This window comes from Astyanax mexicanus, chromosome 8 (genome assembly GCF_023375975.1).
Source record: "Astyanax mexicanus isolate ESR-SI-001 chromosome 8, AstMex3_surface, whole genome shotgun sequence".
Lineage (NCBI taxonomy): Eukaryota > Metazoa > Chordata > Actinopteri > Characiformes > Acestrorhamphidae > Astyanax > Astyanax mexicanus.
Window position 1 is genome coordinate 32361759 of NC_064415.1, and position 21366 is coordinate 32383124.

At 33.5% G+C, this 21366-nt stretch overlaps 2 protein-coding genes and 1 long non-coding RNA gene across 7 annotated transcripts in view; 2 read left to right on the top strand and 1 right to left on the bottom strand.

Moving 5' to 3' along the window:
- The window catches only part of LOC111196881 (uncharacterized), a 60221-nt gene that overhangs the window by 33565 nt on the left and 5290 nt on the right, over positions 1–21366 (top strand). The window lies entirely within an intron of this gene.
- LOC103026072 (uncharacterized) lies at positions 6461–14448 on the top strand. 5 transcript variants are annotated; one of them, XM_049482172.1, is made up of 6 exons: positions 6461–6561; positions 6664–7008; positions 13016–13363; positions 13456–13557; positions 13656–13690; positions 14056–14448. In XM_049482172.1, the coding sequence occupies exons 1-6, from the start codon at positions 6519–6521 to the stop codon at positions 14197–14199; spliced, it is 1017 nt and encodes a 338-aa protein (XP_049338129.1). In that variant the 5' UTR covers positions 6461–6518; the 3' UTR covers positions 14200–14448. The 5 variants fall into 5 exon arrangements, with proteins under 5 accessions (XP_049338129.1, XP_049338130.1, XP_049338132.1 ...); XM_049482173.1 differs by lacking the exon at positions 6664–7008 and adding an exon at positions 12556–12900; XM_049482175.1 differs by lacking the exons at positions 13016–13363; positions 13456–13557; positions 13656–13690 and adding exons at positions 7149–7493; positions 7586–7687; positions 7773–7807 and having other exon boundaries at positions 14056–14438.
- Positions 19353–20170, bottom strand: LOC125803844 (uncharacterized). Its single transcript, XR_007440186.1, has 2 exons — positions 19974–20170; positions 19353–19471 (listed from the first exon to the last, which is right to left on the bottom strand). It is a non-coding gene; the product is annotated as an uncharacterized LOC125803844 (long non-coding RNA).

Genomic DNA, 21366 nt, shown 5'->3' on the forward strand with positions numbered 1-21366 from the left:
AAATAAATGAATCAATGTTAAAAAAAAAATCTGCTTAAATTCATATATCAGCATAAATAAAAGTAATCTACCTTCTAATCTCACTTGCTGTGTTATTAAAATATTAATACATTTTCCTGAATAATCACATACATTACTGTGTATTAATGTGTACATATTAGGTCGATAAAAAAAAAACTATTGGATTAATCACAACAAAAAATTGTGATTGATCACAATTAATCACGACTTTTCTTTTTCTTACGACTAAACATTTACTAATGGGTATTTAAAGGTAAATAAAGTCATATATGTTAGATTAAATACTATTTATATTAGTGGTGTTAATCACTTAACACTGCATTGTATTAGTTTCAGCTTTCATTCTAAATATTAGCATATATAAAAAATAACCTTCCTTCTGAACTCACTCACTGTGTTTACATCACTAAATACAGCCAAAAGTGACGTTTATCTAGGCTGAAAAAGCATTAATGCCTTAAAGTTTTCTGTTTAATCACAATTAGTAATTAATATACTGTATATTTATAGTCTTACTTAAGATAAAGCTATGCAACTCTTTGTTTGCTTTAAATAAAACGTATATGTGTTTATCTAACTAATAGGGAAGATAATACATGTTTAAAATATTGTTTATTCATGATGGTGGTCATATTTTATGTTTTAGATGTTTATCTTTTAGATTTTAGGATTTAGAAACAGATTTCTTGTATTTTACTGTGATTATCAGTTATCAGTAACTTTTCTATGTAAATTGAAAGTCAATTGAAAGAACATGACAAAAGTCATGGGATAGCCCACACCGGTATAGGTTGTGATGCGTGTTGTGATCTTGTGAATGATGCTGAACACTGAGCAGTGTGCTTATGAATGGATCAGAGCTGAGTTAATGCAGGGTCTGATAGTGGATACAAGCCAGATAGATTAAGATATTTTTCAGGCTTTTAACATTTCTCTATTTTCTCAATCTATAGCATGTTGCACTGGGAATACATCAAAAAAGGCATTACCACCCAGAGTGGTATGGCTGGAGATAGTGTTCCTTAGCTTCCACTGGACATGGTTAAATAAAGACATGATACTAGCTCTGGTCTAATGACTTTTGGCACACCAATGTATATACTGCTAGTGTTTGTAATCTACTAATCCATGGACTCTACCCATGTATCAGTATCATAACTGTATTGTTTGTGAGTGTTTAATGACATTTCTAAATAGCTTTTTTTAGTTTTCAGTATATATTTTTGTGTTGCTTATAAATGTATGATAAACCATGAAGTGCTTTGAGTGTTTTTTACAGACAAATAAATGAAAGAATGTGTTTGTTAATGAACATTTTGTAAGATTGTCTTTTCTTTACCTTTTTGCAGACATATTTTAGCAAGATTAAAAACATATACAATGAATTGACCCAAAATATATATAATGTTAAACAAAGGCCATTTCCTGCGTTACTATGCTGCCCAAGTACCGCCCACGTTTTTAGGTGGAAAAGTTCAAGCTGAATTTGTCAAATATTGTGTTGGACCAAGATACTAGTTACCTATAGTTATTATATCAAGTTCTATCAATATAAAATATTACATAATGTTTACAGGTCTCAGAATATAAATAAGGTACCATTGTTATGTTACGTGCAGTGGCTTTCAAAAGAATTCATATTCCTTACGTTTTTTTTTTTTTTTTCATTTTGCCACCTTAAAATCACAAACTTAAATGTATTTTTATTGAGATTTTAAGTGATAGACCAACACAAAGTAGAACATAACTGTGAAGTGGGCAAAAATGCTACATGGTTTAAAAAAAATAAAATTAATCAAATAAAAACCTGTAACAAAAACAATTTTAGTCATGCAAAATTTTCAGCCTCCTTTTCTCTAAACCCCCCTAAAGCCGGTCCAGTGCAATCAAAATTGTTTCAAAAAAGTTCAAGGGGTATAAATACTTTTGCAGGCCACTGTAAACAAGAATAAACAGGCATCAGTGAGATACATGTTGAAGTTTTCAGGTTTTAGCAAGATTTCTTTATAATAATAATAATAATAATAATAATAATAATAATAATAATAATAATAATAATAATAATAATAATAAATATTTTAAATAGTTAAGTTAAAGGTTTTGGTAGAGCTGGTAAAATCTTATCTAACTGATTCTCTGAGTCTGAGGTCGAGCTGCTGGGAGATATGAAACTGTTTTGAGATCAGCGCTGACATTTTACTGATCTTATCTTACAAACAAACATATGATCACTACTAATGAGATTGTTTTAATATGCTGAATAGACGTGTAAAACTAAGGATTTTAAATATCTATTATTAATATTAACTTTAACACTGTAAATGTACTAGAATACTTTATTATGAATGTATATAGTGCCATTGTGGATGCTGGCTGGAGCTGTGTCTATATAAAGTTAAAAGTTACCATTAAAAAATATATTTTTTATAGAATGCTATGGAAAGATCTCTAAAACCCTACAAAACTATACGAATATTACAATAAATAAAACACTCAGCTCTTAACACTCTGATCTTAACACCTTCATATCTAAAGTCAGTTTCATATGTGTGTGTGTGTGAAGCTGTTTCTATCAGCCTTAAACTTCACACCTAAAATAGCACTAACCCTTCATTAAAAAAAAAAAAAAACACTCTAGCCACAGACTATTTCAACACACCAGACTACAGACCTTATTTATAAAGTGATATGAAGTAATACAGTGAAGTAATACAATCATTTTTATCTTAAGTGATTTCATACTGCACTGTAAAAAAGATATCATAGTAAATTGCCAATAATAAAAAAATAAATGTACATGAATTCACTCTGGAGAATAGTAAATTATTTGCTTACACGTATTTTTTTCAGCTTTTTGGGAAAAACCTTTTGGCATAAATAAATATATAATAATACAATAATCATTTATTACTTTTACACCCCCCATGGCGTGTAGGATGGGTAGTAGCGTTTATGTAACCCTGGGGTTAGCAGGGCCTAGGTAAAATCTGAATGGCAGGATATACAGAAGACACGGTAAGGCGGTGTGTTCAGTTTAAGCTCTCAGATTCAACTATTTTTTTCTATGTATTCAACAACATACAAAATTAACAGTGCGTATCATCTTCACTTCACATACATTTACAAGGAAGCTAATCTAAACTTCTAATATAACATAAACCTGTACACATATCTAGGCACATGACACTTATCAGTACACTTGACCTATAATACTGTATCTATAAAAAAAAATTAAAAAATTAAAGCGCACCATATTAAAAGGAGCACTATCAATGAACATCTATTTTCTGGTTTATTTTTTATATATAAGGAGCACTGGATTATAAGGTGCATTTTAAGGGACACTACAATGAACTTCTAATTCAGCAGGTCTTGCTGCTGGGTGGTGGTGGTGTGGGGGGGTAGCCAACTAAGTTAAGTAAAGCTAAGCTAAGTAAACAAAACTGAAATAAAAAAAAGACTTTCAAACGAGCGCTGGATGTTAATCTACACAGATTCCTTTCCTGAAAACTGTTTATTTGGGTGTGTAAAGTGCTTCCGTTTATTTACAGTAAGCTTAGATTCCCGAATTTCCTCAGCACTAAGGCTGGAGCATTAGTGGCTAACCACTAGCTAGGGCGATATTAGCTATTGTTTCGTCCCACGTAGCTTGTTTTAACTCGATAAACATGCAGAATACAATCTGATATACTTCCCTCTGAACAAAGAAAGCGCTAGCATTGTTAGCGAGTAATGCTAATGCTGCTCCAGCAGTGCTAGCAGGGGTTAGCAGCAGGCTACAGGCCGATAATACTTACCTCTGAACAACTTTAGAGCTAAAGCTTAGTGTGGTTAGCATCTAATGCTAATGCTACTTCAGCCCTGGTGCTGGAGAACTAAACTGAAACTTCTGTATAAGGCTGCACTTCAGTGGAAGTGGCTTTACTTCTCCTTACAATCTGAATAGAAAAATGTAGTAATTCATTTAAGGGTGTCACATTACAATAAACATATGTCATTTAAATATTTGAAGTCCTTAAATGTCAATGAAGTACTGTAAAATTACAGCTAGACATAAACTGCAAGGAATTGCACTGTATATTTTACTAACATCAAAATGACAGTAGAGTTACTGCAATGTAACTTCATTGCAGTTCTGAGGCAGCATGACGTCAAACTTTACAATGAATAAAAGGGCAATTTGCTCTTATGGTCTACAGCACTGTGACCAGGGAGTCAACCTTTCGATAAAAAAACCCAGAGAAGAGTGAACACCCAAAACTGAACACCCAGAGAAAAGTAGCCCAATTAGGGTAAACTCTATTTGCACAAAGTGAGTATAATTATCACTTTTTATCACTGCAATGAAGTTACTTTGCAGTAACTCTACTGTCATTGTTTTGATGTTAGTAAAATATACAGTGCAATTCTTTGCAGTTTAAAGCCCTCATTATACAAACACACACCGACACGCCCTAAATCGCTACGCACAACAGATCGCTAAAAAATTTTGATCCTCCTTAAAAAATAATATTTTTTTTCAGTACTGTAATTTATACAGTTTATACAAACTTATACACTATTGCCTGTAGGTGCTAGATCAATTAAGGTGTAAATAAAGGACCACCGGATCAAGACCCTGCCATGGCCAGCACAATCTCCAGCCCTGAACTGCATTGAAAACCTCTGAAATTTAGTTACATTCAAATTCAAAGCGCTTACAATCGCCTACAAGGTGATGACAGTACAGGCTCCTTCCTACCTGCACTCACTCCTGAAGGCTTACGCTACCTCCCGGCCGCTGCGCTCCTCCAGTGAACGTCGCCTCGCTTTGCCAAACATTCACACAAAGCAATCCAGACTGTTCTCATACAGAGTTCCCCAATGGTGGAACAAACTACCTTCCACTACCAGATCAGGAGAATCTCTCTCTATCTTTAAGAAACTCCTGAAGACAGAGCTCTTCAAAGAGCACTTACTCTCCTAACACCTCTAACAAACTAACTAATTCTAACCTCATCTCCTTCTTCCTCTTCTCTACTCCTCTATCCCATTATTTCCCTCTGACCTCCTTAAGGCCCTATCTATAGATGCTTTATTTTTAACTTCTATTATTTTTGTACTTAACCTCTTCTGTTATTTGCACTTCAATATTGTAAGTCGCTTTGGACAAAAGCGTCTGCCAAATGTAATGTAATGTAATGTAATGTAATGTAATGAAATGTAATTAAGTGGAAGATAGATGGTCACAAGCCATGAAACAAAGCTGAACTGCTTGAAAATGTTTGTGCCAGGAATAGCATAAGGTGACGCAAAAGCAGTGTGAAAAACTGGTGGAGAGCATGCCGAGACACATGAAAGATGTGATTAAAAACCTGGGTTATTCTACCAATTATTGATTTTAAACTCTTCCTTAGATAAAACTTTAGTATTGTTGTTGTTTCTAAATGAATATGAACTTGTTTTATTTGCATTATATAAGGTTTGAAAGCTCTGCATCTTTTTTTGTTAATTTGACCATTTTTCATTTTCTGCGAATAAATGCTCTAAATTACAATGTTTTTAATTAAAACAACAATGTTCATTTTACTCAAACATATTCCTATAAATAGCAAAATCAGAAAAACTGATTCAGGAACTGAAGTGGTCTCTTAATTTTTCCAGAGCTGTATACAGTATATAGATATTGAGCAGTGGGTTCTGTGTATCTGTGTTTTATTACTCTTGGAATAAGTTGGGATGCTGGAGATAAGAAAGAGTGAAGATCATTCAGAACATCCCGACTTCACTAATACTTTCATCACTGAATGCAATCAAATCCTCACAGCAGTGCTTTAAAATCTGGTATAAAGTCTTGCCTGGGCAGTAGAGACAGTTACTCTAATAAAAGCAGGATAGACTATTGTTTAAAAGCCTTGATATAGAAAGAAACAGTGAACAAATAGGAGTTTCAATATGTTGGTCTATATTGAGGCCCATGTTTAGGGGGGCGTGATTAAAATAAGTATAAACAGGATGTAGGTGTGCTCGCTGCCTGGTTGGCCTTTGAATGCTGTACTCTTAAACTGTGCCATATAAAAAAAATAAAAGATAAATAAATAAAGTAATTTCCTACTTTAAAGAGTGAAATTGTTTCCATTTACTTTGACGGTTATTCTTAAAATAACATTGACTATACACATATAGAAGATAGAGGTAAATTTAACACCACTCAAGCCACTAAACCCCCAAACACATTACACATTTTACAACTACAAGCCAAAGAATGGAAAGTTCCAGGACCCTCATGAAGTATTAAAGTAGTTAAGCACATAGATACACGAGGCACTGAGAATAGAACTGACCTGCTGTTTCCTTAAAATTAATTCAACCAATCATATTAGTTTACGATATCAGACCGCCCAATCATATCAGTTTACGATATCAGACGTGACGCTTCTGTTTTTTTTTTGTATTTTTTTCTACAGAGAGATGACCAGTTTATTAGACATTAGTGTCTCAGTTGGAGAAGAGGAACAATGATGATCACTGTCGTTATCTCTTTCTGTCTTTTTGTAACCGGTGAGTCAATCGTTTCATTTAAAATATGATTCTTTTGTTTTTCATCACAAACAATATATTTATTCAGTGTTTTTAGTGGTTAAATTGTTTTCTTTGTTTCAGTAAAAACGTCTAACGATGGTCTTCAAGTGCAAACAGAGAAGATTGGAGAAAATGTAGTGATAAAATGTGAGGAGAGCTTTATCACAAACAACCATCAGTATAGTTTTGCTTGGTTTAAGCAGAGTTATGGAAAGATGCCTCAGTTTGTTGTGAGATTATTTAACAATAATTCAAACGTCAGATACAATCGACAATTTAAACAGCGCTTTAATGCGACTCTGAAAGGAGATCAGTTTGTTCTCAACATTCAGGAAACTGTAGAAGAAGATTCTGGAACATATTTATGTGGGAGAGTGAAGATTGATGTTACAGAGTTTGGATCTGGAACGCTTCTGATCTTTAACGGTAAAAGTTCAGTTTTAATAACATGTTTTATTATCTGTCATTTTACAAAACAAACACCAGTTATTCTTTTTTTTTACACACCGTAGTTTTCATATTACTTATTGCTTTTTCTTTCTTCATTATTATTAATTATAAAGAAGAAAAGTCTCAGAAGGGAACTCTGACTGAACTAAAGGTGAAAAGTGGAAAATCTGCAGGTTCACTCCAGTGTTCAGTACTAATGGCTACTTTAAGCTGTTCAGGAGATCACAGTGTGTACTGGTTCAGACCCGACTCAGGAGAACCTCGTCCAGGAATCATTTTCACTCATGGAGACTCCAGCAGTCCGTGTACGAGGAGTTCTGAGACTGTTTCTCCTACACAGAGCTGTATCTACAAACTCCCCAAGAACAACCTCAGCCTCTCTGATGCTGGAACTTACTACTGTGCTGTAGCTGCATGTGGAGAGACGGTAGATGTTGTTGGAACTGAACAACATGTGGAAGGTAGGAATGTTGATATACTGATTTTATTAGGGATTTATTAGAATTTAGGGAATTTACTGCGCTGATCTGCTGTGTAAATTTTATCATTTCAGACAGAAGTAATTGGATTGTTGCTGCCTTGTCAATATTCAGTGTGATCTCTGTTATTGTGATTGTGGTTCTGGCTTTTCTGCTTCTTAAAAAGCAACAGAAAGGTTAGTTACTATTATATACAGTTTATAACCATTACATTATATAACCCTTTTAGAATTTGTAAAAAATCTTTATGGTATTTCTTAGGTTGTCGTAAAGATCCTCCAAGTCGCACAAATCAGGTAAAATATTTATTTTTTTATTTTTTTTAAGACACTATAATGTGGTAAAGAATGTTTATTGATGCCATGTTGACACTGTTCTGAGACACTTTATCTTCACTGCTCAAATTCCATAACATGCTGCTATAGCACATTTGCACTCTGGACTTCATGTTGCTGAAACCTTTCTACTCTATCTATTTTTTTATTATTTTGGGATATTTATCTATCTATTCTGTATATTCTATTTTTATTGTACTCTTTTTTTATCTATACATCTATTTTAATAACAGCTCTTTGGGTGTAAACTGGATTGTGAGAACACAATTTCGTTCCACCTCATGTACCACATGTGATGCGAATGACAATTAAATCGCCTTGAATCCTGATTTGCAGATTATTAACTAAATATTTTTAGTTTTTAAGTAAATAAGTTTTAGTGTTCTGCTACTAATAGTCATCAGTCATATTGTGTCAAAATTCCATGATGAACGGACAAATAGAAGTTATTGATGTTTTTTGTACTAAAATGTTTTACAGTGCCTCTCTTTGAAAGGATTTCTTTATTCCTTGTGTTTTTTTGAAAAGTGATATGAATTTATGGAATGGTGTGGAACTGTTTGCAATGGTTTATAATTGTGTTTATTTTGTTCTATATTAGGATGAAAACACAGATGCCTTGAACTACGCAGCGATACAATTCAAAAACAAAGTCCAGGAAAGTCAAGATATTTATTCCCAAGTCATATACATTTATACAGTCAATAAAAAAATAATATTGGAATGATAACTACAGAATTTTGTGATAATTCACAAATAATCAATTTAAGATTCAATTGTATTTTAATGGTACATATGAGTTGTGTCAATAACTTACAAAATTCATTTCATTAATTACAGCTTTAGGTCAAATATCAACACAAAAAAAAACCCTACTTTCTAACTCGCTTATTGGATTGATCACAACAAAATTTTGTGATTAATCACAATCACTCCTTTTCTTATTATTATGACTATGTTTTAATAATGGATATTAATATCTAAATAAAATACTTAATCTTAGATTCAATTCAATTTATTTTATATATATTTTATACAAAGTTCTGCAAAACTCATATGTGTTCACCCAACCAGCAGAGAAGAAAATGTAGCTTTCAATATACAGTATTTTAAATAACATCAGAAGTATTGTCAGTTCATTACACTGTATCTGATTTCAGGGATTAGAATCAGATTTCTTGTATTCTACAGTGATTATCAGCTGATTTGTTAATTTCTGTGTTAATCTGTGAAAGTCAATTAAAAGAACGTGACAAAAGTCATGGGATAGCAGTTTGTAAATGGATGATGAAATGTTTAATCAGGGGATGGCTTGGGAAACGCCCACACCTGTGTAGGTTCTGATGTTTGTTGTGATCTTGTGAATGATGCTGAACACTGAGCTGTGTGTTTATGAATGATCAGAGCTGAGTTAATGTGAGGTCTGATAGTGGATACAAGCGATGTAGATGAAATAGATGGGTCTTTATTTTGAAGACATTTTTCAGGCTTTTATCATTCCTCAATCCACAGCATCACTTAGAGTTTTACTTGGAATACTTAAAATAGGCATTACCACCCACAGTGGACAGAACAGTGGGTGGGTATGATCTTGGTTGGTGATGTCTGATGTCTAGGACTGTTCATGCAAGTAAACATATGGCTCTGGGTGAAACCACAAATACATTCAATACAGGAGACCACACACACACACACACACACACACACATGCCGCATGTCAGTGTAGTGTTTCTTAGCTTCCACTAGACATGGTTAAATAAAGACATGATACTAGCTCTGGTCCAATAACTTCTGGCACGTTAATGTATATATACTGCCAGTGTTTGTAATCTACTAATCCATGGACTCTACACTGATGTATCTGTATCATAACTGTATTGTTTGTGTGTTTAATGGAATTTGTAAATAGCTTTTTTATTTGAAATAAGTTTTTTAGTATATGTTCTTGTGCTGCTTATAAATGTATGATAAACCATGAAGTGCAATGAGTGTTTGTTACAGACAAATAAATGGAGGTATGTGTTTGTTAATGAACATCTTGTCAGACTGTCTTTTCTTTACCTTTTTGTGGACATTTAAAAAATAAATTGAATCAACCCAAAATATAAATGATATTAAAACAAGTGATAATTTCCTGTATGACTATGCTGACTAAGTACCTCCCACATTTTTTAAGTGTGTTGAATTTGTCAAATGTTTTGTTGGACCAACTAGAAACCCAGATACTTCATTATGTTACAATAATACATAATGTTTTTACAGCTCTCAGAATATGATTTATGTATTTTATTCAGATTCTAAGTGACAGATCAACGCAAATGACAGATGATTTTCATAATTTTAATCAAATAAAAATCTGAAAAGTGTGACATGCAAAAGTATTCAACCCCATACATTTTAATCAATTAGGTTAAAGGTTTTGGTAGAGCTGGTAAAATCTCATTTAACTGATTCTCTGAGTTTAAGGCAGAGCTGCTGGGAGATATGAAACTGTACTGAGATCAGCACTGACTTGTTACTGATCTTATCTCACTATAAAAACACTTTGTGATCACTACTAATGAGATTGTTTTAATATGCTGAATAGAGGTGTAAAACTAAGGATTATAAATATCTATTAATAAAATTAACATTTACTGTAAATTTACTAGAGTAGTTTATTGAGTATCTGAATGTATATTGTTCCATTGTGGCTGCTGTCTATATAAAGTGTTTTTGGTGACCTTGCTGTTAACATAAAGTTACTTCACTGTAGTTCTGAGGCAGCAGGAATTCACACTAAAAAAATAAGCTGAGTCAATGACACATTTTACATTAATCAAATAAATGTAGTGGGCACAACATTATTTCTTTGATTCATTGAGACTAATACATATCTGCCTCACTGTCAAACATAAGATGTGATGTAATCGCACTCAGCAACGCTATTATAGCTTTTTATAGCTCATAGCTTTTAATACTGAGAACTAATATAACTCACACCAAGCAAACAAAGCCCAAGAGAAGCAGCAGCAGTCTGTGGAGAACTAGTACACCCTGATGATGAGTGAGAGGTGGGAGGACACGCCCCACATGCAAATAGCATGACCAACATCAGATGAACTCCCCTGCAGAATTGCTCAGTAGACCCCGTTTAACAAGAGTCAAACTGAGCATGTGCAGTAGTGCAGAGTTGTTGGCTTGGCCTTAACTAGAGTTCAACTACAATCTGTAGTAAATTTTACCAACACAGATTGTTTAGTGAGACCAAATGTTAATGAGAAACTGTACACTGTAATCCTAAATTGGATGAATTTACTTAAATGTTATTACAACTAAAGGGGAAGTTGATTTAACTTTTTAAAAAATTGTTATAGTAGTTAATTAGTGTGATTGCAGCAGGCAATCTCATTATTCTTTCTGTTTTTTGTCCGCTTAACTCGGGCCACAATTTTTGAGATATCGAGATGCATGAAAACTGTGAACTTTTTTCTTTGCATTATTTGAGGTCTGAAATCACTGCGTCTCTTTGTTAATTTGAGCATTTCTTATTTTCTGCAAATAAATGCTCTAAATTACTATATTTGTATTTGGAATTTGGGATATATTTTTTCTGTGATTTATAGAATAAAACAACAATGTTAATTTTACTCAAACATAAACCTATAAATAGCAAAATCAGAGAAACTGATTCAGAAAATGAAGTGGTCTCTTATTTTTTTTCCAGAGCTGTATACAACATATATATATATATATATATATATATATATATATATATATATATATATATATATATATATATATATATATATATATATATACTTTTAGAATATGGAAAAGTGAAGATCATTCAACATCCCGACTTCACAAATACTTTCATCACTGAATGCAATCAAATCCTCACAGCAGTGCTTTAAAATCTGGTACAAAGTCTTGCCTGGAGAGTAGAGACAGTTACTCTAATAAAAGCAGGATAGACTATTGTTTAAAAGCCTTGATATAGAAAGAAACAGTGAACAAATAGGAGTCTCAATATTTTGGTCTATAGTGAGGCCCATGTTTAGGGGGGCGTGATTAAAATAAGTATAAACAGGATGTAGGTGTGCTCGCTGCCTGGTAGGCCTTTGAATGCTGTACTCTTAAATCTGTGCCATATAAAATAAATAAACAATAAATAAATAAAGTAGTTTCCTACTTTAAAGAGTGAAATTGTTTCCATTTACTTTAACGGTTATTCTTAAAATAACATTGACCATACACATATAGAAGATAGAGGTAAATTTAACACCACTCAAGCCACTAAACCCCCAAACACATTACACATTTTACAACTACAAGCCAAATAATGGAAAGTTCCAGGACCCTCATGAAGTATTAAAATAGTTAAGCACATAGATGCACGAGGCACTGAGAATAGAACTGACCTGTTGTTTCCTTAAAATTTATTCAACCAATCATATCAGTTTACGATATCAGAACGCCCAATCATATCAGACGTGACGCTTCTGGGTTTTTTTTGTATTTTTTTCTACAGAGAGATGACCAGTTTATTAGACATTAGTGTCTCAGTTGGAGAAGAGGAACAATGATGATCACTGTCGTTCTCTCTTTCTGTCTTTTTGTAACGGGTGAGTCAATCGTTTCATTTAAAATATGATTCTTTTGTTTTTCATGACAAACAATATATTTATTCAGTGTTTTTAGTGGTTAAATTGTTTTCTTTGTTTCAGTAAAAACGTCTAACGATGGTCTTCAAGTGCAAACAGAGAAGATTGGAGAAAATGTAGTGATAAAATGTGAGGAGAGCTTTATCACAAACAACCATCAGTATAGTTTTGCTTGGTTTAAGCAGAGTTATGGAAAGCTGCCTCAGCTTGTTGTGAGATTAGTTGACAATAATTTAAAAGTCAGACACAATCGACAATTTACACAGCGCTTTAATGCGACTCTGAAAGGAGATCAGCTTGTTCTCAACATTCAGGAAACTGTAGAAGAAGATTCTGGAACATATTTCTGTGGGAGAGTGAAGACTGATGTTCCAGAGTTTGGATCTGGAACGCTTCTGATCTTTAACGGTAAAAGTCAAATTCTACTAATTTACCTGATTTATTATCAGATATTACATTATATATATATAGATCTAGTCATTTCATACTACTCATTTCTTATTGTTTCTAATTATCGTTAAAGAAGAAAAGTCTCAGAAGGGAAATCTGACTGAACTAAAGGTGAAAAGTGGAAAATCTGCAGGTTCACTCCAGTGTTCAGTACTAATGGCTACTTTAAGCTGTTCAGGAGATCACAGTGTGTACTGGTTCAGACCCGACTCACGAGAATCTCGTCCAGGAATCATCTTCACTCATGGAAACAGGAGTGATCAGTGTAAGAAAAGCTCTGAGACTGTTTCTCCTACACAGAGCTGTATCTACAAACTCCCCAAGAACAACCTCAGCCTCTCTGATGCTGGAACTTACTACTGTGCTGTAGCTGCATGTGGAGAGACGGTAGATGTTGTTGGAACTGAACAACATGTGGAAGGTAGGAATGTTGATTTACTGATTTTATTAGGGATTTATTAGAATTTAGGGAATTTACTGCGCTGATCTGCTGTGTAAATTTTATCATTTCAGACAGAAGTAATTGGATTGTTGCTGCCTTTACAATATTCAGTGTGATCTCTGTTATTCTGAATGTGGTTCTGGCTGTTCTGCTTCTTAAGAAGCAACAGAAAGGTTAGTTACTATTATATACAGTTTATAACCATAACATTATATAACTCTTTTAGTGTGTTTCTATAGAGAATTTGTATAAATCATTATGTTATTTTTAGGTTGTCAAAAAGATCCTTCAAGTCGCAAAAATCAGGTACAATTTTTTTTTCTGCTTTTTAAGAAAATATTTTCAAGAAGCTATAATGTGGTATAAAATGTTTATTGATGGCATGTTGACACTGATTTGAATTTTGTTAAGTGAATACCGTTGTTGTACAAATGATAAATTTTTATTGTTAATGCATCATTTCATAACTACCGGTACTAATAGTCATCAGTAATAATGTGTTGAAATTCCATGATGAACACAATGGACCAATAGAAATCATCCAAAAATTTTTGGAATAAAATTTTTTTACAGTGACTTTTGAAAAGTTTTCCTTGTTCCTTGTTGTTCTTTGGTCTGTAATAGTTTGTAATGGTTTGTAATGGTTTATTTAAAATTATTTTCTGTATCAGGATGAAGACACAGATGCCTTGAACTACGCAGCGATACAATTCAGAAACAAGCCGCCTCCCTCCAGAACACCCAGATCTCCTCCCTCCAGAACACCCAGAGTCCAGGAAAGTCAAGATATTTATTCTCAAATCAAAGTGCGATAGAGAATATGAAACTATCTATATGTACATATTAGGGATGTCAGTCGTTAAAAAAATGGAATAATCACAACACAATTGTATGATTAATCACAATTTTTCTTCTTCTTAGGACTGAACATTTACTAATGGGTAAATAAATGAAAAAAAGGTAAATAAATGAATTAATGTTAGATTAAGTCAGATTTATATTAGTGGTGTCAATCACTTAAAAAAATGTATTATGTAATATATTAGCTCAAATAAAAGTAATCTACCTTCTAAACTCACGCAAAAATATTAATGTCTTATTAATATATATATATATATATATATATATATATATATATATATATATATATATATATATTAGGGGCTTCAGTTGATAAAAACAAATGAGAAAAAAAATCTGCTTAAATTCATATATCAGCATAAATAAAAGTAATCTACCTTCTAATCTCACTTGCTGTGTTATTAAAATATTAATACATTTTCCTGAATAATCACATACATTACTGTGTATTAATGTGTACATATTAGGGGTTTCTGTCGATAAACAAAAAAACTATTGGATTATAAATATTGTGATTAATCACAATTAATCACGACTTTTCTTTTTCTTACGACTAAACATTTACTAATGGGTATTCAAAGGTAAATAAAGTCATTTATGTTAGATTAAATAATATTTATATTAGTGGTGTTAATCACTTAACACTGCATTGTATTAGTTTCAGCTTTCATTCTAAATATTAGCATAAATAAAAAATAACCTTCCTTCTGAACTCATTCACTGTGTTTAGTAAACACTGTTTACATCACTAAATACAGCCAAAAGTGACGTTTATCTAGGCTGAAAAAGCATTAATGCCTTAAAGTTTTCTGTTTAATCACAATTAGTAATTAATATACTGTATATTTGAAATCTTACTTAAGATAAAGCTATGCAACTCTTTGTTTGCTTTAAATAAAACGTATATGTGTTTATCTAACTAATAGGGAAGATAATACATGTTTAAAATATTGTTTATTCATGATGTTGGTCATATTTTATGTTTTAGATGTTTATCTTTTAGATTTTAGGATTTAGAAACAGATTTCTTGTATTTTACTGTGATTATCAGTTATCAGTAACTTTTCTATGTAAATTGAAAATCAATTGAAAGAACATGACAAAAGTCATGGGATAGCCCACACCGGTATAGGTTGTGATGCGTGTTGTGATCTTGAGAATGATGCTGAACACTGAGCAGTGTGCTTATGAACGGATCAGAGCTGAGTTAATGCAGGGTCTGATAGTGGATACAAGCCAGATAGATTAAGATATTTTTCAGGCTTTTAACATTTCTCTATTTTCTCAATCTATAGCATGTTGCACTGGGAATACATCAAAAAAGGCATTACCACCCAGAGTGGTATGGCTGGAGATAGTGTTCCTTAGCTTCCACTGGACATGGGTAAATAAAGACATGATACTAGCTCTGGTCTAATGACTTTTGGCACACCAATGTATATACTGCTAGTGTTTGTAATCTACTAATCCATGTACTACACACATGTATCAGTATCATAACTGTATTGTTTGTGTGTGTTTAATGACATTTCTAAATAGCTTTTTTTTTAGTTTTCAGTATATATTTTTGTGTTGCTTATAAATGTATGATAAACCATGAAGTGCTTTGAGTGTTTGTTACAGACAAATAAATGAAAGAATGTGTTTGTTAATGAACATTTTGTAAGATTGTCTTTTCTTGACCTTTTTTCAGACATATTTTAGCAAGAATAAAAACATATACAATGAATTGACCCAAAATATATATAATATTAAACAAAGGCCATTTCCTGCGTTACTATGCTGCCCAAGTACCGCCCACGTTTTTAGGTTGAAAAGTTCAAGCTGAATTTGTCAAATATTGTGTTGGACCAACTAGAACCCCAGATACTAGTTACCTCTAGTTATTATATCAAGTTCTATCAATATAAAATATTACATAATGTTTACAGGTCTCAGAATATAAATAAGGTACCATTGTTATGTTACGTGCAGTGGCTTTCAAAAGAATTCATATTCCTTATGTTTTTTTTTTTTTCATTTTGCCACCTTAAAATCACAAACTTAAATGTATTTTTATTGAGATTTTAAGTGATAGACCAACACAAAGTAGAACATAACTGTGAAGTGGGCAAAAATGCTACATGGTTTAAAAATAAAAATAATCAAATAAAAACCTGTAACAAAAACAATTTTAGTCATGCAAAATTTTCAGCCTCCTTTTCTCTAAACCCCCCTAAAGCCGGTCCAGTGCAATCAAAATTGTGTCAAAAAAGTTCAAGGGGTATAAATACTTTTGCAGGCCACTGTAAACAAGAATAAACAGGCATCAGTGAGATACATGTTGAAGTTTTCAGGTTTTAGCAAGATTTCTTTATAATAATAATAATAATAATAATAATAATAATAATAATAATAATAATAATAAATATTTTAATTAGTTAAGTTTAAGGTTTTGGTAGAGCTGGTAAAATCTTATCTAACTGATTCTCTGAGTCTGAGGTCGAGCTGCTGGGAGATATGAAACTGTTTTGAGATCAGTGCTGACATTTTACTGATCTTATCTTACAAACAAACATGTGATCTCTACTAATGAGATTGTTTTAATATGCTGAATAGACGTGCAGAACTAAGGATTTTAAAGATCTATTATTAATATTAACATTAACACTGTAAATGTACTAGAATACTTTATTATGAATATGTATAAAGCCATTGTGGCTGCTGGCTGGAGTCTATATAAAGTTTTCTTGCTATACAGTATGGTGACCTTGCTGTTACCGTTAAAAAATATATATTTTTATAGAATGCTATGGAAAGATCTCTAAAACCCTACAAAACAATACGAATATTACAATAAATTAAACACTCAGCTCTTAACACTCTAATCTTAACACCTTCATATCTAAAGTCAGTTTCATATGTGTGTGTCATATGTGAAGTTGTTTCTATCAGCCTTGAACTTCACACCTAAAATAGCACTAACCCTTCATTAAAAAAAATAAAAACAGGCAGCATGACGTCAAACTTTTCAATGAATAAAAGGACAATTTGCTCTTATGGCATACAGCACTGTGACCATAATAAAACATTGATAAAACATCCCAGAGAAGAGTAAACAACCAAAACTAAACACCTACAGAAAAATAGCCTATTAGGGTGAACTCTATTTGCACAAAATGAGTCTAAATTATTCGTTTTTACCAGTCAGGTTGTAAGGAGGAGAAAAGCCACTCCACTAAAGTGAAGCGTTATACAGGCGTTTCAGTTAGGTCTCCAACAGTATTAGCTTTACGGCCATCCAGAGGTGAGTATTATTCAGAGACTGTAAAATAGATCGACGCCGTGTCGCTGTTCCCAATTATTCAATGAAAATGAAGCCAAAATCCTGAAACCCGAGTAGAGTGCAGTAGAGACCAGAGGAGGGAGAAAGACTGTAGAGACAGTCTACTCATTTAAATAACCGCGCCCCTGAGGGCTGCATCGCGGTCACAGGCTGCAGGGCAGATCTGACGGTCTGTTATTGGTCCTGCCCATAACCAGCCAGTTTTAAATAGAGCTGAATAATGTTTTTAAAAAGGAATTCTGTGGGGATATAAAAATTTGACAGTATAAGTATAAGGTTACACTAGCTGCTGCATTTAAATAATGAAGGTAGAATTACAGTATATTAGAAAAAAACGTGAATGAAAGTTGTCTGTTTTGCCATTCAAACCTATTGGGATGGGTGGGGTTACACAGCTTTCTGAAACCGAACAGCAGGGGGCGGCCGACCTGTGGTGGCTTCACTTTTGAGAGACGATGCTCTGTCCAGCTATACACAGTCTCTCATATTATTAGATTGCAGCCTGCTGCTAACCCCAGCTAGCACTGCTGGGGTAGCATTAGCATTAGCCGCTAACAACAGCGCTAGCTTTTTTGCTGTTCAGAGGCGAGTATACTGGACTGTAGCCTGTGCTAGCGGTTAGCGCTTTACTCACCCAAAATATAGATTAGCATCCAGTTTTGTTTACTTAGCATAACTTTACAGGTCTCGCCACTGGCTGAATTAGAGGCAAAACATGGCGACACCCCCCTTCCTACTACTAGTTACTAGTGTCACATAAAATGCGCCTTATAATCCTGTGCGCCTTATCTATGAAAATAGACTAATACAGTTGCTACAACATTACATATGTTTTGGGACTGTCCTGAAGCATCTAAGCTCTGATCTGAAGTATCCTGTGTTCTATTTGATATACTAGACGTTGATATTAGAATCTCACCCTCTTTGTTTCTCCTAAACGATGATTCTCCACTCCGGCTTTCCCGTCCACAGCACAGACTCTTTCTTGCCACTCTTACAGATGCAAAAAAGTATAAGCTATTAAAACTATGAGTTTTAATATACAGTTATGTATTTGTTTTTTGTGTTTTTCCCAATATTGAATCAGTGCAACATAATTCTGTTTATCACTTTTCTACTGAATAATGCTCTTAAAAAAATGTGTATATTGACCATAGCTGCGGTCCAATCTGAAGGGAGCTGCCTAGGTAGTCATTGCCTTCAAAGGCAGCTCCCTCGTTCGGCAGCATTTTCACCCATAAGGGATCTTATAAGGCAGCGCCTTCGGGACACGCTCTGGAGTCAGCATACGTCATCACGTCTAGCGCGCTGTGCCCGTGAGCTGTTTATAAATAACTAAAGTTAATGATCACTTACCTCGGGATAAATCAGTGGCAAAATGCAGCGGCAGCTATTTCTCTTTTACTCATCCAAATATTACATATATTTAAATATTCATAATTTACTTTAATTCTACACTTTTCCTCACTTAATTCTCAGAGTATGGTCAGTTTTATTTATGTATTTAATTTATTTTTGATTAGATGCTTCATAGAAATGCATGAGTAATGAAACCATAATATAATAAATATTTTGTATGAGCCATCAGAGCTAAATTATCAAACTAAGCTACGTTTCACACAATAGTACATTCATACACAGTCAGCTAATTTATCTTTACCTTTTAGTTGCATAAAACACATGATTCATAAACTTTTTATTTATTTATTTACCCATACCCACTAGTTGAGATGTGATACTACAATAAGCATAGTGACTATAAAACACAGCAAGCAAAAATAATAATGTTAAGAGAGAAAACTTTATTACATTCAAAGAAAAAAATATATATTCATAAAGGGAGCTAACGCTGCCTCCAGCCGGTCTGACCAGCGTTCACCTTCCCCGGCCCACGTTCATCCCTGTGGAAAAAATAAATCTGAATTAGTAACAGTGGTTTATGGAGAACACGCTCATAATTCCACTATTTACACAATTAATCACTCAGTTACAGGTAAATCTAGTTATTCAATCTAACAATTAAACTGTTTACGCATTAAATCACTAAATTACAGGTTATTCTACACGTTTACACTATTTACACAGTAAATCACTTAGTTATACGTAACAGTGACTTAAAACAGTTAAAACTTTTTATACTGGACGGCCAGGGTATCTTTGTTTCCTAGCGGGGGTTTCCTCAGCGCTGCAGCCGCGTTTGGTACTCTGTAAGTCGGCTAGATGCGTGTTAGCTTACCCGGTAAATTAGCGCGATAAGCTAACGGTAGCTTCCGCCGGTCAGGTCTTACATTAAATGAAGTACAGGCGAAAACAACGATGGAAAACAACTTAAAACAGTCTAAAATATGCTAGTTTGATAAACCCACGCAGCGGTGAGTGGAAATACAGGAGGGAATTACTTACATTTGTACAGAAACTCCGTGGCAGGCCGGCTCCGTCCGCCATGTTTTTTAATCTGAGCGCTGGAACTCTGAGCTTGTGAAATGCATCATGGGATTGCCTTCGCCGTGAAGGATACATCTCACGCTGCCTTCAGAATTGGGGTAAAATAAGGCAGCTGCCCAGGTAGGCAGCACATGCTACCTTCCGAATGGGGCAGTCCTTTTCTCGGGAGCGCGCCTATGCTGCCTGCAAATGCTGCCTAGTTGGGCAGCTCCCTTCAGATTGGACCGCAGCTTATATTTGTGTTTTACATTAACCACTGTATCCACTGACCTGTCCAACTGCTCATCTTCTCAATAAAAATTGTTCACAAAACAAAAAAACAACAGAAACTTCTTGGAAACTTCTTCACTTTAACCACACGTTTTCTACTTCAATAAAAATACAGATGGTAGATAAATTCATGCACTTTGAAATTTAATTTTTCAAGTGAAACCTTTTACCTTCCAGTTACCATAAGCAGGTTTATTATTTTCTGTTTTTTTAGAATGACATGGACCATCCAGGACCCTCACATTGTAAAAAAAAAAAAAAAAAAAAAAAAAAAAAAAAAAAAAAACATGAACAAATTACAATGGGATCCTACCATTCAGGTGACTTTTTCATTTCCTGAAAAAATCAGCCAATCACATCTATTCACAAAATCTCAGCGTCCAATCAAATTAAGTGCACGGTTTCTGTTGGTTCTTTACTACAGGCTGATGACCAGTTTTTTATATGTTCAATCATAGAAGACTTTGAGGTTCCTGTAAATATTCTATTTTATATTTTGCTTCAGTGAAAATGTCTGACGCTGATCTTCAAGTGCAAACAGTGAAGATTGGAGATAATGTATCAATAAAATGTGAGCAGAGCTCTTTCAGAGACAGTCAGAAAGCTCTATCTTGGTATAAGCAGAGTTTTGGAAAGCTGCCTCAGTTTATTGAAAGAGCAGCTGAAAATAATCAGGATCCCAGATTTGCTCGATCATTTAAAGAACGATTTAAAATGATTTCAAATGAAGAACAGATGAATCTCAAGATCATTAACACTGTGGAAGAAGATGCTGGAACATATTTCTGTGTTAAAGTAAAGGATCAGGTTGTGGAGTTTGGATCTGGGACGCTTCTGCTCTTTCCTGGTAATAATTTTTTTTTTCTCTATATGAAGTTATTTTTTTTTTATTTAATTCATAACTCAAACTAACTGTGATTTATTGAGATGTAAAGAAAATGTTAATATTTTAATATTATGTAAACTCATTATTTTAAAATTTTTTAAGGTGAAATGTCTCAGAAGCATAATCTGACTGAAATAAAGTTGAAGACTGGAGAGTCAGTTACACTCCAGTGTTCAGTACTAATGGCTACTTTAA